This window comes from Hemitrygon akajei, chromosome 7, assembly GCF_048418815.1.
Source record: "Hemitrygon akajei chromosome 7, sHemAka1.3, whole genome shotgun sequence".
Classification (NCBI taxonomy): Eukaryota; Metazoa; Chordata; class Chondrichthyes; order Myliobatiformes; family Dasyatidae; genus Hemitrygon; species Hemitrygon akajei.
The window spans coordinates 106,061,027-106,073,649 of NC_133130.1; the positions used below are offsets into that span (position 1 = coordinate 106,061,027).

Here is a 12,623-nt window from a genome sequence, read left to right on the forward strand (position 1 = left end):
GAGTGTATGGCGACACTAGCGGGCTGCCCCAGCACGTCGTACATTGTGTTACTTGTTAATGCAAATGACGCATTTTTCTGCACGTTTCGATGTACATGCGACAAAGTAAGTGAATCGCAATCTGCGTACCAGCCCCTGGTAGCTGTGTGAAGTGGTAGAACGTATAAATGTTGAAACAAAACCATGGAGAAAAGACAAGCAAATGATTTTTTATCCTGTGTGGAATTTCAACTTCCACATACACCTGTATACCTGCTGCTTAATGCAAAAATCTAATCAGTCAATCATGTTGCAGCAACTCGATGCATAGAAGCAAGTAGACGTGGTCAAGATGTTGTTAAGATCAGCCATCTGAATGGGGAAGAAGTGTAATCTAAGTGACTTTGATCCTGGAAAGGCTGATTGTTGATGCCAGACCTGGTGCTTTGAGTATCTCAGAAACTGCTAATTGTCTGGGATTTTCACACACAACTGTTTTTAGAGTTCACAGAGAATGGTGTACAAAAAAAAACATCCAGTGGGCAAAAACACCTTATTAATGAGAGAGGTGAGAGGAGAATGCCAGACTGATTTGAGCTGACAGGAAGGTGAGAGTAATTCAAATAATCGTGCAGAAGAGCCACTCTGAATGCACAACATGTCAAACCTTGAAGAGGCTGGGCTACAGCAACAAGCAGACACTCAGTGACCATATATCAGGCACAGGAGGCACCTGACAAAGTGGCCACTGGGTAAAGCAAAACGAGAGAAAATCTGCAGTTACTGGGAATCCAAAGCAACACACACAAGATGCTGGAGGAACTCAGCAGGTCAGGCAGCACCTATGAAAATGAGATCAACGTTTCAGGCCAACACTCTTCTTTAGGGCTGGAGAAGAGTTTCAACCTGAAAAGTCGACTGTAGATGCTGCCTGACCTGCTGAGTTCCTCCAGCATTTGGTATGTGTTGCTCAAGAGCAAAACCGTCTGGTGAGTTTCTGGAGGGTCTTCAGAATGCTCCCTGCATGCCACACCTCGTTAAGTTTAGGACTGTGTAATGAGGGATATTTAGTTAATGATCTAATTTTGTGAATGTTATCTAACTTCTATTGCAATGTGATTACATGAGTGCATTGTTTGAAAGAAAACAAGTGCGGCCGTGATCTAGATTTCTGATGGGGGCGGGTCAAACAGTGCAGACTGAGTAGGTAAACTAGCCAGAAGGATTATTCCGGAAAGGGGAGAAAGGACCTATGAAGGCTGACTGAAAACGGGGAGGGGCTGCATGAACTGAAAGCCAAAGGCTACAGTCAAGCAGGAGGCCGAGCAGATCCTGACCACTAGGAGAGGTGTGAGGATCAGCAAGGGGTGACGGAGCTGGGTGTAGGAGCCTCAGTGGGAAGTGTGATTAGGCTGGGAGAGACCCCAGTGCCAGTACCGGGACAGTGATAGGAGCCCCTGGGCCAGAGGCGTCCTTCACGAACTTGCCCTCCAGTGGTTGGTCTCCTACTGCCAACGGTCATCACTGCTGTGAGGGCCACTTCTGCTCCTGGATTTTACACCCTTTATTGGTGGGGTCAGGGCAGGGTGGCACGCGAGGATCAAGAGCTCTGCGCCATGCTGATGGGGTCATGTGTCGTGTTGGGGTCGTGTGTGGAGTGGGCTCATCACGTGTCACACTGCGACATTATGTTCATACAAGGTTTACAATCCACAGGTTGTTTCAAGATAATCATCTGGACTCTGCTGCAACTCTACTTAATGGATATTTGGGGAGTAAACAATTTGTTTACACTGAGTCTTCCCAGTTACCAATAATGGATATATTGAGTGTGAGGGGTAACTGGTGTCTGGTTGGGGTGAGGAACCCGAAAGTCACAACTCGAAGCTTGCAGGAATTCGCCCAACTAAAACTGCTAAGCTAAAGTAAGGCTCAACAAAACAGATCAATAGCCAGTTTTGCTTTGGTATGTTACTTTAATTAGATAAGCAGGTTGATTCATACACATAATTACTGAAACAACTCTGCTTCTGAGAGAAGTGTCAGGCTACTGATACGTACAGAATGTACACGGGAACAAAAGCAAAGGCTCATGAACTTGCAGAGAATGGACGGATATGAACCATGTGCAGGCAGGAGGAATTAGTGGTTATTAGCTTAACTAGTTTGGCACAACATCAAGGGCTGAAGGACCGGTTCTTATGCTCTGCTGTTCTATTTTCAGCATGTGTTTAAAACCCTCAGTTCTTCTATAATTTCCGGACTGTGTGTCTGTTAATGCACCCAGATGCTGCATTGGTTAGTATTTGGTGCCAGATGTGGAGATGCCCCAGTTTGCCACTTCACTGGTACCAGATGTTGAGGTCAGATTGGCATAAGGCCAGTTAGATAGGAAACCAGTCCTGTGGACTGTGAAGTGTTTGCTGTTCTAGTTTTAGCAGATAGTCTATAGTCACACACTGAACACCTCATTATAAATATTCCATTATAAATAGAGTGCAAACACTCAGCACGTCAGTCAGCCTCTGTAGAGAGAAGAAGACAGTACTTGATTCAGACCCATAAACCCTTTTTCAGACTTAGGAACATCGTTTTCATCAGCAGAGAAAATGAGGGGAGAGAATAGATTGAACAAAGGTAATATTTCCGATAGAGTGACACCAAATTCTGTAAAGTAGCACTTAGAGGCAGATTATACTTTCTCTGTGTAATGTGTTGTTTATCAAAGGGTTGTGGCGTGTACCCAGCAGATCAGGCTATACTGATAGAAAAACAGAGCCAAATTTATGAATCCTTCTCTCTCCACCCATGCTGATCTGCTGAGAGTTTCCAGCATTTTCTGATTTTATTTCAGATTCTTAACATCTTCACTTTTTTTTCCATTTGTAACATCTGAGTATTGCATTTAATTCTGGTCACCCTGTTATAATAAAAATGTGGAGGCTATGGAGGGGGTACATAAAAGGTTTACCAAGATGCTGCCCAAATTAGGGTGCTATAAGGAGAGATAGGATGAAATATGGTTGTTTTCTTTAGAGTGCCAGAGGCTGAGAGAAGTTTAAAACTATGAGAGGCATAGATAGAGTAGGCAGCAGGTGGCTTTTTCCTCAGTCAAATTGTCCAAACCTAGAGGACATGCACTGAAGGTTAGAGGGGAAAAGTTCTCAAGAAATGTGGGGCAAGTTTTTTTTAAATAAAGAGTGATGGCTGCAAGGGAGGGTGGTGGAGGTAAGTATGGTAAGAGATTAAAAAAGCTAATGACCGCTAATTCCATATTTGAAAGTGTTCATGATTCTGCTAGGAGGTGGTTAGATGGACCATTGTAGGAATGGATGGTTACTGAATAAGTTTCTCCTCATCTCAATTCAAAATGGTTGTTCCTCTATTTTGAGGCTGTGCCCTTGGTCCTAGAACCCCTCACTATAGAAAACATCTTCTCCACACATAATAGGTTTCAATGAGATTCCCCCTCATTCTTCTAAGTTCCAGCAAGCACAGGCACAGAGCCATCCAAAGCTTGTCAGACGAAAACTTTTACATTCCTAGAATCATTTAGGTGAACCTCCTCTGAACTCTCTCCAATGTCAGCACATGTCCTGTTGACTAAGAGGCCCAAAACTGCTCACAGTTCTCCAAGTCTGACCAACGTCTTATAAAGCCTCAGCATCACATCCTTGCTTTTATGTTCTAGTCCTCTCAAAATGAATGCTAACATTACATTTGCCTTCCTCACCACCGACTCAACCAAAATGACCTTCCTTATCTTTCCTTCAAAAGCTCCATATCTGTCTGTCTAACTCCAGTGCCCCCTCTGGCCTTACACTGGGGTTATCCAGGAGTCCAAATCAACTAGAGTTTTAAACCCAGCATTATCCATCTCCTTAAAAAAAAGGTCATCCCCAATTAGCACTGTTAAATACATCCTCCTCTGTCAAAGCTCACAAAGACACACATACTGGGAGATTGACATAAAATCATGCATGCATTACTATTGCTAGATTCAAGGAAAGATAATATTTGGCTGCAGATCCAAATGTGTCATCTCCAAGTATAATTTGGAAGCTCAAAGAGAACAAAAGTTATGAGGACTGAGCTCTCTCTGCGAGGGGTATGTATGGGGTTATATAAGTGAGCAAAAACACAGCAGGTGGAACACACAGTGGGAAATATGAGTTGAAAGAAGACCATAAGACACAGGAAGAAAATAAGGCCATTCGGCCCATCGGGTCTGCCCCGCCATTCCGTCATGGCTGATTTATTATCCCTTTCAACCACATTCTCCTGCTTTCTCCCTGTAATCCTTGATGCCCATACCAGTCAAGAATCTAACAACCTTCTCTTTAAGTATGCCCAATAACTTGGCCTCTACGGCTGTCTGAGACAATGAATTCCACAGATTCACTACCCTCAGGCAAAGGAGCAAAGCCAGTAAAATGATGTGAAGTTGTGAAACGCTGGTGTTCAGAGATCTGGGTGTCCAAGGACAATGAACATAATATTATGAAGCACGTTCAGTGAGCAATGAACACAAACTAGGTGTTGGGTTTTACTGGGGGAGAAAGAGGAGTTGCTTTAACACACCCAGTACGCTGCCTATAGTTATTAACTCAATTATAGACTGATTTGACTGCCCTGAAGGCAGTTCAGAGCAGGTTCACCAGGCTGAGGTACCTCAAACAAAAGAAAATCTACAGACGCTGGAAATCCAAGCAATACATACAAAGTGCCAGAGGAACTCAGCAGGTCAGACAGCATCTATGGAAAAGAGTAGTCAACGTTTCTGGCCAAGAGCCTTCATCCCTTTCCTGTTGGTTGGGTACCTCTCGGTTTAGAAATGTGAGAGGGGTTCCTTCTGAGGATTGGGGTGGGGGGCAGGTAAACAGGTGAATGTAGGGAGGATGATCCTCCCATGGGAAATATCGGCAAGCACATAACGTACTACTGTGCTGGTTCACCATTTGCTTTACATAAATAGCTTTTCATCTGCCCATTATTGTTAAGAGTTGGTTGGATTTGTGCATTAATTTTCCCATGGAACTCCATGCAGGAAGGGAATCCTGTGAAATCGTGTACCCTGTAATGAGATCATACTGCCCTCTGCTGCAGAAAACAACAAACTCTTTATTCTTGTTGTTGCATTTAGATAATTGGAGTATGTAAAGTTAAAAGTTATCTCTTTCTTTGTTCTCGGGCTTTCCCACATCTGTGCCTGATCTCTGGAAGGGGGAAGAAGCCAAAAGTTTCCAACTTCTTCCCTCTTCCTTTGTAGTCCTGGTGAAGGATCTTGGTCCAAAACGTTGACTGCTTATTCCCAACTCACTTACGTCCAGCCAATTTTTTTTTACCCTATATCTCCAAATAATAAGGCCAAGGGTCCAATAAAATTTTTGCAAAGAGTTTAAGTAGAGCACAAGTAAGTCAGAATACGAAGTGAGATGTGATTGGGATTTCCTATGAGTCTGCTGAATTACTCTGCCAGGGAGAGACAGATCCCAGCTCAGTTTCTCCTTTGCTCAATATGTTAAGGTTATGATCAAACCCCCAGTGAGATCTAGTAGTCTGCAGTTACACAACTGGACAACGATCCATCAGTCCCTTCACCAGCAGCTTCATCCTTTACAAACTCCTTGAACTTAAGCTCAACACATTGTCACATCTCAAATTCCTCATTTAAAATACAAATCAATTCTCAGAGACATTCCCCCACCGACATCCTTCATTCTATATGTTGTTCAAGGATGCATTAAGCGTTCAACGTGGCAAATAGCATCAAAAATGCTTTATATTGTCTGGTTTCTAACTAACTTTGAGGGCATTAAAGACAAAAGCCCTGAATACTAATGTTGCTCAATCACGAGCAAAAGATGAAATTATCAAGACTACTTCAGACGGGTGAAAGTGACAGCATTCAGTGAAACGGAAACCTGTGTACAGACCGATTACATTTATACTTCAACACCCATCTTCACTGACGCTGGGTCCTTGGCATCGACCGAGTGCAAAATTACTTGCTGGTAGCTTGTCTCTGGGGCCTTTCTCTTACTCCTACAGGATGAGAGTGACATTAATGCAGCAACCGCAACATAGCGCATGCTAGGCACATGTTCGAACATGGCTCTCCCTACCCCCGGGCAGGTCGGGGAGAACTGACTGCCTACTCAACCGTTCTAGAGGATGTGCTGCCAGGTGTTCTAGGATTTAGATCCAGTGACAGTGAAGGGACGGGGATTTACCTCGGGGGTTGAACTCTTCTTTATTCTTCCTGGGGACTGTGGGGTTGGCAAATGCTGTCAGAGTAGCTTGGGTCAGGAGATTTACAGGGATGTTGCCTGAATTGGGAAGTGTGCCTTGTGGGAGTAGGTTGAGCAGGCTCAGCCTTTTCTCCTTGGAGCGACGGAGAGTGAGGGGTGACCTGATAAGAGGTGTATAAGATGATGAGAGGCATTGATCGTGTGGATAGTCAGAGACTTTTTCCCAGGGCTGAAATGGCCTACAGGAGAGGGCACAGTTTTAAGGTAGGTACAGAGGAGATGTCCAGGGTAGGTTTATTACGCAAGATTGGTGAGTGCGTGGAATGGGCTGCCGGCGACAGTGGTGGAGGTGGATGCAATAGGGTCTTTTAAGAGTCTTTTGGATAGATACGTGGAGCTTAGAAAAATAGAGGGCTATGGGTGACTCTAGGTAATTTCTAAAGTAAGTACATGTTTGGCACAGCATTGTGGGCCGAAGGGCCTGTATTGTGCTGTAGGTTTTCTATGTTCCTATAGTAACTGTTAGGGCGTATTCTGGAGTTACAGTATACAGCAAATACTAATTTCAACAGCAGCCAGTCCTCAGACCTGGACATGGATTGAGGTTGGAGTTCAAAATGCACCCAGAGCAATGGTGTTCTTGGAGCTGCAGAACGGAGTTGATTGCAGCCACTCCATTTGACCTCAGATGACTGCGTATGCATGAATGCCACCCAGAGTCATTGGGAATTAACGCTCTTTTGGGTGTCTGGGGTGTGGGTGTGGAGATGGAGGTGTTTGAAAATTATATGTAATTCAAAGGAAGCATTGTGGATAACATTGCAACTGTAGAATTGTCCTGCTGTTAACTTTGATCTTTAGCGTATAAAAATGACACGTAAATAGGGTCAGGCAGGCCTCTTCTTACAAGAGTGTCTCGAGTATGATGCCTGTTGCTTGCTTTACTGAGTGAAGACTTCTATCTCCACCAGTGTCAGTGTCTCCCTGGTGACTTTGCTCATAGTCACCACAGTAACACATCACAGAAACAGACCCTTCCACCTGACTCATTCACCCCAAAGAAATGCCGATCTAGACTTGTCCCATTTGCCTGAGTTTGGCCCACATCCCTCTATACCTTTCCTATCCATATACCCAGGAAGTGTCTGTTAAATGTTGTTAATGTACTTGCCTCAACCACTTCCTCTGGCAGCTCGTTCCATATACGGACTACTCTCTGGGGGAAAAGGTTGCCCTTAGATTCCTAATAAATCTCTCTCCTCTCTCTTTAAACCTATGCCCTGCAGTTACTGACTTCCTTTCTCTGGGGAAAAAGCCTCTATCTATGCCCGTCTTGGCAAATTTTTCTACAGAAGTTGTTTGCTATTGTCTTCTGGGCAGTGTCTTTACAAGACGGGTGACCACAGCCATTATCAATACTCTTCAGAGATTATCTGCCTGGCATCAGTCCTCATATAATTAGGACTTGTGATACACAGCACTTGCTTCCATGGCTTCACATGACCCTGGGATAAGCAAGTGCTACACCTTGGCCAAGGGTGACCTGCAGGCTAGAGGAGGGAAGGAGTGACCTACACCTCCTTTGGTGGAGACGTATCACCACGCTGACACCCAAAATCTCCACTATTAAGGATCATATATTTGGTACTCCTGGTGCCTCTGGTCTACAGCACTGCACAGGGCCCACACATACACTGTGACATTCAATTATCTGTGAACCCGCTACATCAGTACCAAAGCATCAATGTTGACCCATCACTGAATCCCATTAGATTGTTATCTGCCCGCTATTGAGCCACAGATCTATGGAAAGGAATTCAGTTTCATTTTTATGTAAATCTTTTCTAGCCCAACAGCATCTTCCCTATAGTAAAGGTAAAGTCCCCTCCCACACCTCGTTTGGTGCATTGGGTGCCAACCTTGCTATTTCTTTGTCTGTTTTATGAGGCTGAGTTGCTAACTGGACACTGAACCCAGCATGGGTGAGTAAACATAGTGCACTTTGCCTGGGAACATTGGGGCCATCTTGTGGGATTGTTAGAAAACATTAGACCACCATTGGTTCCATAAGACCACAAGGATAAAGGAGCAAAATTAGAACGTTTAGCACATTGAATCTGCTCCACCATTCAATCATGGCTGGGTTTTTTTTCCCTCAACTCCACTCTCTTGCCTTCTGTCTGTAACCCTTAACCACCTTGCTAATCAAGGACCTATAAATTTCTGCCTTAAATACACTCAATGACTTTCCCTCCAGATCGGTCTTTGGCAATGATTTCTGTAGATTCACAATCGTCTAATTGAAGAAATTCCTCCTCATCTTTGTTCTGAAGGATGTCCTTCTATTGTGAAGCTGTGCCCTCTGGTCCTAGACTCCCTCATTATAGGAAACATCCTCTTTATCTAGAATGTCCACTCTATCTAGGCCTTTTGGTATACTGTTGGTGTCAATGAGATCCCCCTTCAACCTTCAGAATTCCAACGCGTACAGGCCCAGAGCCATCAAATGCCCCTCATGCATTAAGACCATCATTCCTGTAAACCTCCTCTGGACCCTCTCCAGGGTGAGCAATATCTTTCCTTTAAATATGGAGCTGAAATGCAGCCTGACCAGTGGCTTATAAAACCTCAGCAGTTCAACCTTACTTTTATATGATCACCTTCTCGAAATTAATGTTGATCCCCTTAAGTCCCTACCTCTCCCTAAATGTTGCTGCAAGATTCTATCACGTTGCTTGGTAACAGTGACCATGTCTTAACCAACCTGCCCATGAGCACAGAGAACCAGCCCAAGGACAACTGGAGTTATAACCATAGTGGGTGAGTGCAAACACCTTACCCAGGAGATATCTTACAGTTTGTGTCTTACAGGAGAAGGGCGCTAAATCCTAAGAATTCAGTATCTGGCTCACAAAGTGATGTTCACCGCCCTCCCTCTTCATTCCCCAGGGTCCCAGTTCCTATGCTCCCTCTCCATTTATCAGGATCTCATTGTCTCATTCCCTGCTAACCTGGGATCCCAATACCACCTCCTTCCCACCCACTGGGATTCTAAATTCCCTATTCCTCCCTACCTACTGGGATTACAGTTCCTACATTCCCTCCCCACTAATCGTGACCCCATTTCCTTACTCCCCACCAACCTGGGTTCCCAAACCTGACTCCATCCCACCCACTGAGATTCTGAATTCCCATTCAGGAAATTTGGTATCCTTCCATATACGTACTTCCTTTGGTAGGCCAGAAATTTAGTGAGGGGGGGTGGGTTCAGGAATAGCGGGGCAAAGGAAGTTGGACAGATTGTGTACCCAAGACACGATAAGCTGACCATGGGACAGAAATATGTAGAGGAAAGTTCAGGGTGTACATTTGTTGTGAAGCTCTGGTACTCACCGGCTGATGTTCTCAATCTCCTCAATGGTATCGGGTAAAGTCAGCCCCTTCGTCTCAGGTAGGAGAAGCACCAGGCCTCCAGAAATCAGACCAATTACCCCTGGGAATGGGCAAATGGGACACGGAAAGGTCAGTAGAAAGCTGACAAAGGACAGGATTTAAAGGACATTCTGCCAGTATTGAGAGCTCCCCTGTGGAGTTTGTTGGTTCCACATCAACACAATGTCACCATGCTACACAGGGAAGGAAGGACTCAGATTTGGCCTTGGTTAACACTGTATCAGATAGTTCTTAAGGAATCATAGAACCACAGAACACTACAGCACAGAAACAGGCCTTTTGGCCCATCTTGGCTGTGCCGAACCATTTTTCTGCCTAGTCCCACTGACCTGCACCTGGACCATATCCCTTCATACCCCTCTCATCCATGTACCTGTCCAAGTTTTTCTGAAATGTTAGAAGTGAGCCCGCATTTACCACTTCATCTGGCAGCTCATTCCACACTCCCACCACTCTCTGTGTGAAGAAGCCCCTCCTAATGTTCCCTTTAAACTTTTCCCCCTTCACCCTTAACCCATGTCTTCTGGATTTTTTCTCCCCTAGCATCAGTGGAAAAAGCCTGCTTGCATTCACTCTATCTATACCCATCATAATTTTATACACCTCTATCAAGTCTCCCCTCATTCTTCTACACTCCAGGGAATAAAGTCCTAACCTATTCAACCTTTCTCTGTAACTCAGTTTCTCAAGTCCCAGCAACATCCTTGTAAACCTTCTCTGCACTCTTTCAACCTTATTAATATCCTTCCCGTAATTTAGTGACCAAAACTTATACAACCTCACCATAACATTCCAACTCTTATACTCAATACTTTGATTTATAAAGGCCAATGTAGCAAAAGCTCTCTTTACTACCCTATCTACCTGTGAGGCCACTTTTAGGGAATTTTGTATCTGTATTCCCAGGTCCCTCTGTTCTACTGCACTCCTCAAGTGTTCTACCATTTACCTTATATGTTCTACCTTGTTTTTTCCTTCCAAAATGCAATACTTAACACTTGTCTGTATTAAACTCCATCTGCCATTTTTCAGCCCATTTTTCCAGCTGGTCCAAATCCCCCTGAAAGCTTTGAAAACCTTCCTCACTGTCCACTACACCTCCAATCTTTGTATCATCAGCAAATTTGCTGATCTAACTTACCACATTATCATCCAGATCATTGATATAGATGACAAATAACAATGGACCCAGCACTGATCCCTGTGGCACACCACTAGTCACAGGCCTCCACTCAGAGAAGCAATCCTTCACTACCACTCTCTGACTTCTCCCATTGAGCCAATGTCTAATCCAATTTACTACCTCACCACGTATACCTAGTGACTGAATCTTCCTAACTAACCTCCCATGCGGGACCTTGTCAAAGGCCTTACTGAAGTCCATGTAGACAACATCCACTGCCTTCCCTTCATCCACTTTCCTGGTAACCTCCTCGAAAAACTCTAATAGATTTGTTAAACATGACCTACCATGCACAAAGCCCTGTTGACTCTCCCTACTAAGTCCCTGTCTATCCAAATACTTGTAGATCCTATCTCTTAGTATTCCTTCCAATAATTTACCTACTACTGATGTCAAACTTATTGGCCTATAATTTCCCGGATTACTTTTAGAGCCTCAACAGAGCCTCACCTCCATAGAAGGATTGTCAAAGTGATTTTCTTTAAATCTACTTGGGAAGTTGAAGTGAAAATTCAGGATTTATAGAACATCACAATATTGTGCTGACCTTGTAACCTACTCTACGATCAATCTAATCCTTCCCTCCTACATAGTCGCCCATTTCTCTATTATCTATGTGCCTATGTAAGAGTTTCTTAAATGCACCTAATGTATCTGCCTCTACCACCACCCCTGGCAGAGTGTTCCATTCACACACCACTCTCAGTGTCAAAAAACTTACTTCTGACATCCTCCCTATAATTTTTCCAATCATCTTATGCCTCAACATCTTAGCTATTTCCACCCTGGGAAAAAGTTTCTGGCTATCCACTCGATCTATGCTTCTTACCATTTTGTACACCTCTATCAAGTCACCTCTCATCCTCCTTTGCTCCAGAGAAAAGCCCTTGCTCACTGAATAAGACATACTGTCTAGTCCCTGCTAAACCTCCTCTACATGCATGCTGAAGCCACACACACACACACACACACACACACACACACACACACACACACACACACACACACACACACACACACACACACACACACACACACACACACACACACACACACACACACACCCCCCCCCCCCCCCCCCGCCCCCCTATATAAATAACTTCAGGAAGGGCAAGTTGAGGTAACACACACCAATCCTTATTGAGGGATCAACAGTTGAAAGGGAGAACAGTTTCAAGTTCTTGAATGTCAACATCTCTCACCCAATGTATTTGATACAATCATGAAGGAGACATGCCTGTGGCTCTATTTTATTAGGAGCTGAAAGAGATTTGGTGTATCAACAAAGGCTCTTAGAAATTTCTGTAGATGTGCAGTGGACTGGTATGAAGGTTCCAATGCACAAGATTGCAAGACAATGCAGAGGGCTGTAGACTCAGCCAGCTTCACAACCCTTACCACCACTGAGGACATCTTCCTAAGGCAGCATCCATCACCAAGGACCCTCGCTCCTCTAACGACTGTCATCAAGGATGTAGTACAGGAGCCTGAAGACCCACATTCAATGATTCAGCAACAGCTTCTTCTCTCCGCCATCAGGTTTCTGAATGGTCCATGAATCCTAATGCTTTTCCTTTTCTATAGTGATGTGTGCCTTGTGTTGTGTTCGATATTGAGAGTTAGTGCAGAGTTCACACCAGGAGGCCAGCTAGCAGGATGTTCAACCACGCTTTACTGATAACGCTGCTTGTACAATGGGGGAGCTCCACCCACATGGGAGTAGCTAGTGGAGTGACATAGGAAGAACAGTATTAACT

At 44.4% G+C, this 12,623-nt stretch overlaps 1 protein-coding gene across 2 annotated transcripts in view; it reads right to left on the reverse strand.

Annotated features, from left to right (window-relative positions):
* Positions 1–1,935: 1,935 nt before the first annotated feature.
* LOC140730763 (solute carrier family 22 member 2-like) overlaps positions 1,936–12,623 on the reverse strand; it is a 34,352-nt gene continuing 23,664 nt past the window's right edge. The window contains exons 10-11 of one of the 2 annotated variants that reach the window (XM_073051624.1): positions 9,624–9,723; positions 1,936–6,024 (exon numbers count right to left, since the gene is read on the reverse strand). In XM_073051624.1, the coding sequence (XP_072907725.1) occupies positions 5,925–6,024; positions 9,624–9,723 (200 nt within the window). In that variant the 3' untranslated portion in view covers positions 1,936–5,924. Of the gene's footprint in view, positions 6,025–9,623; positions 9,724–12,074; positions 12,590–12,623 lie in introns of those variants that run through there. The other variant, XM_073051625.1, reaches the window with a different exon arrangement.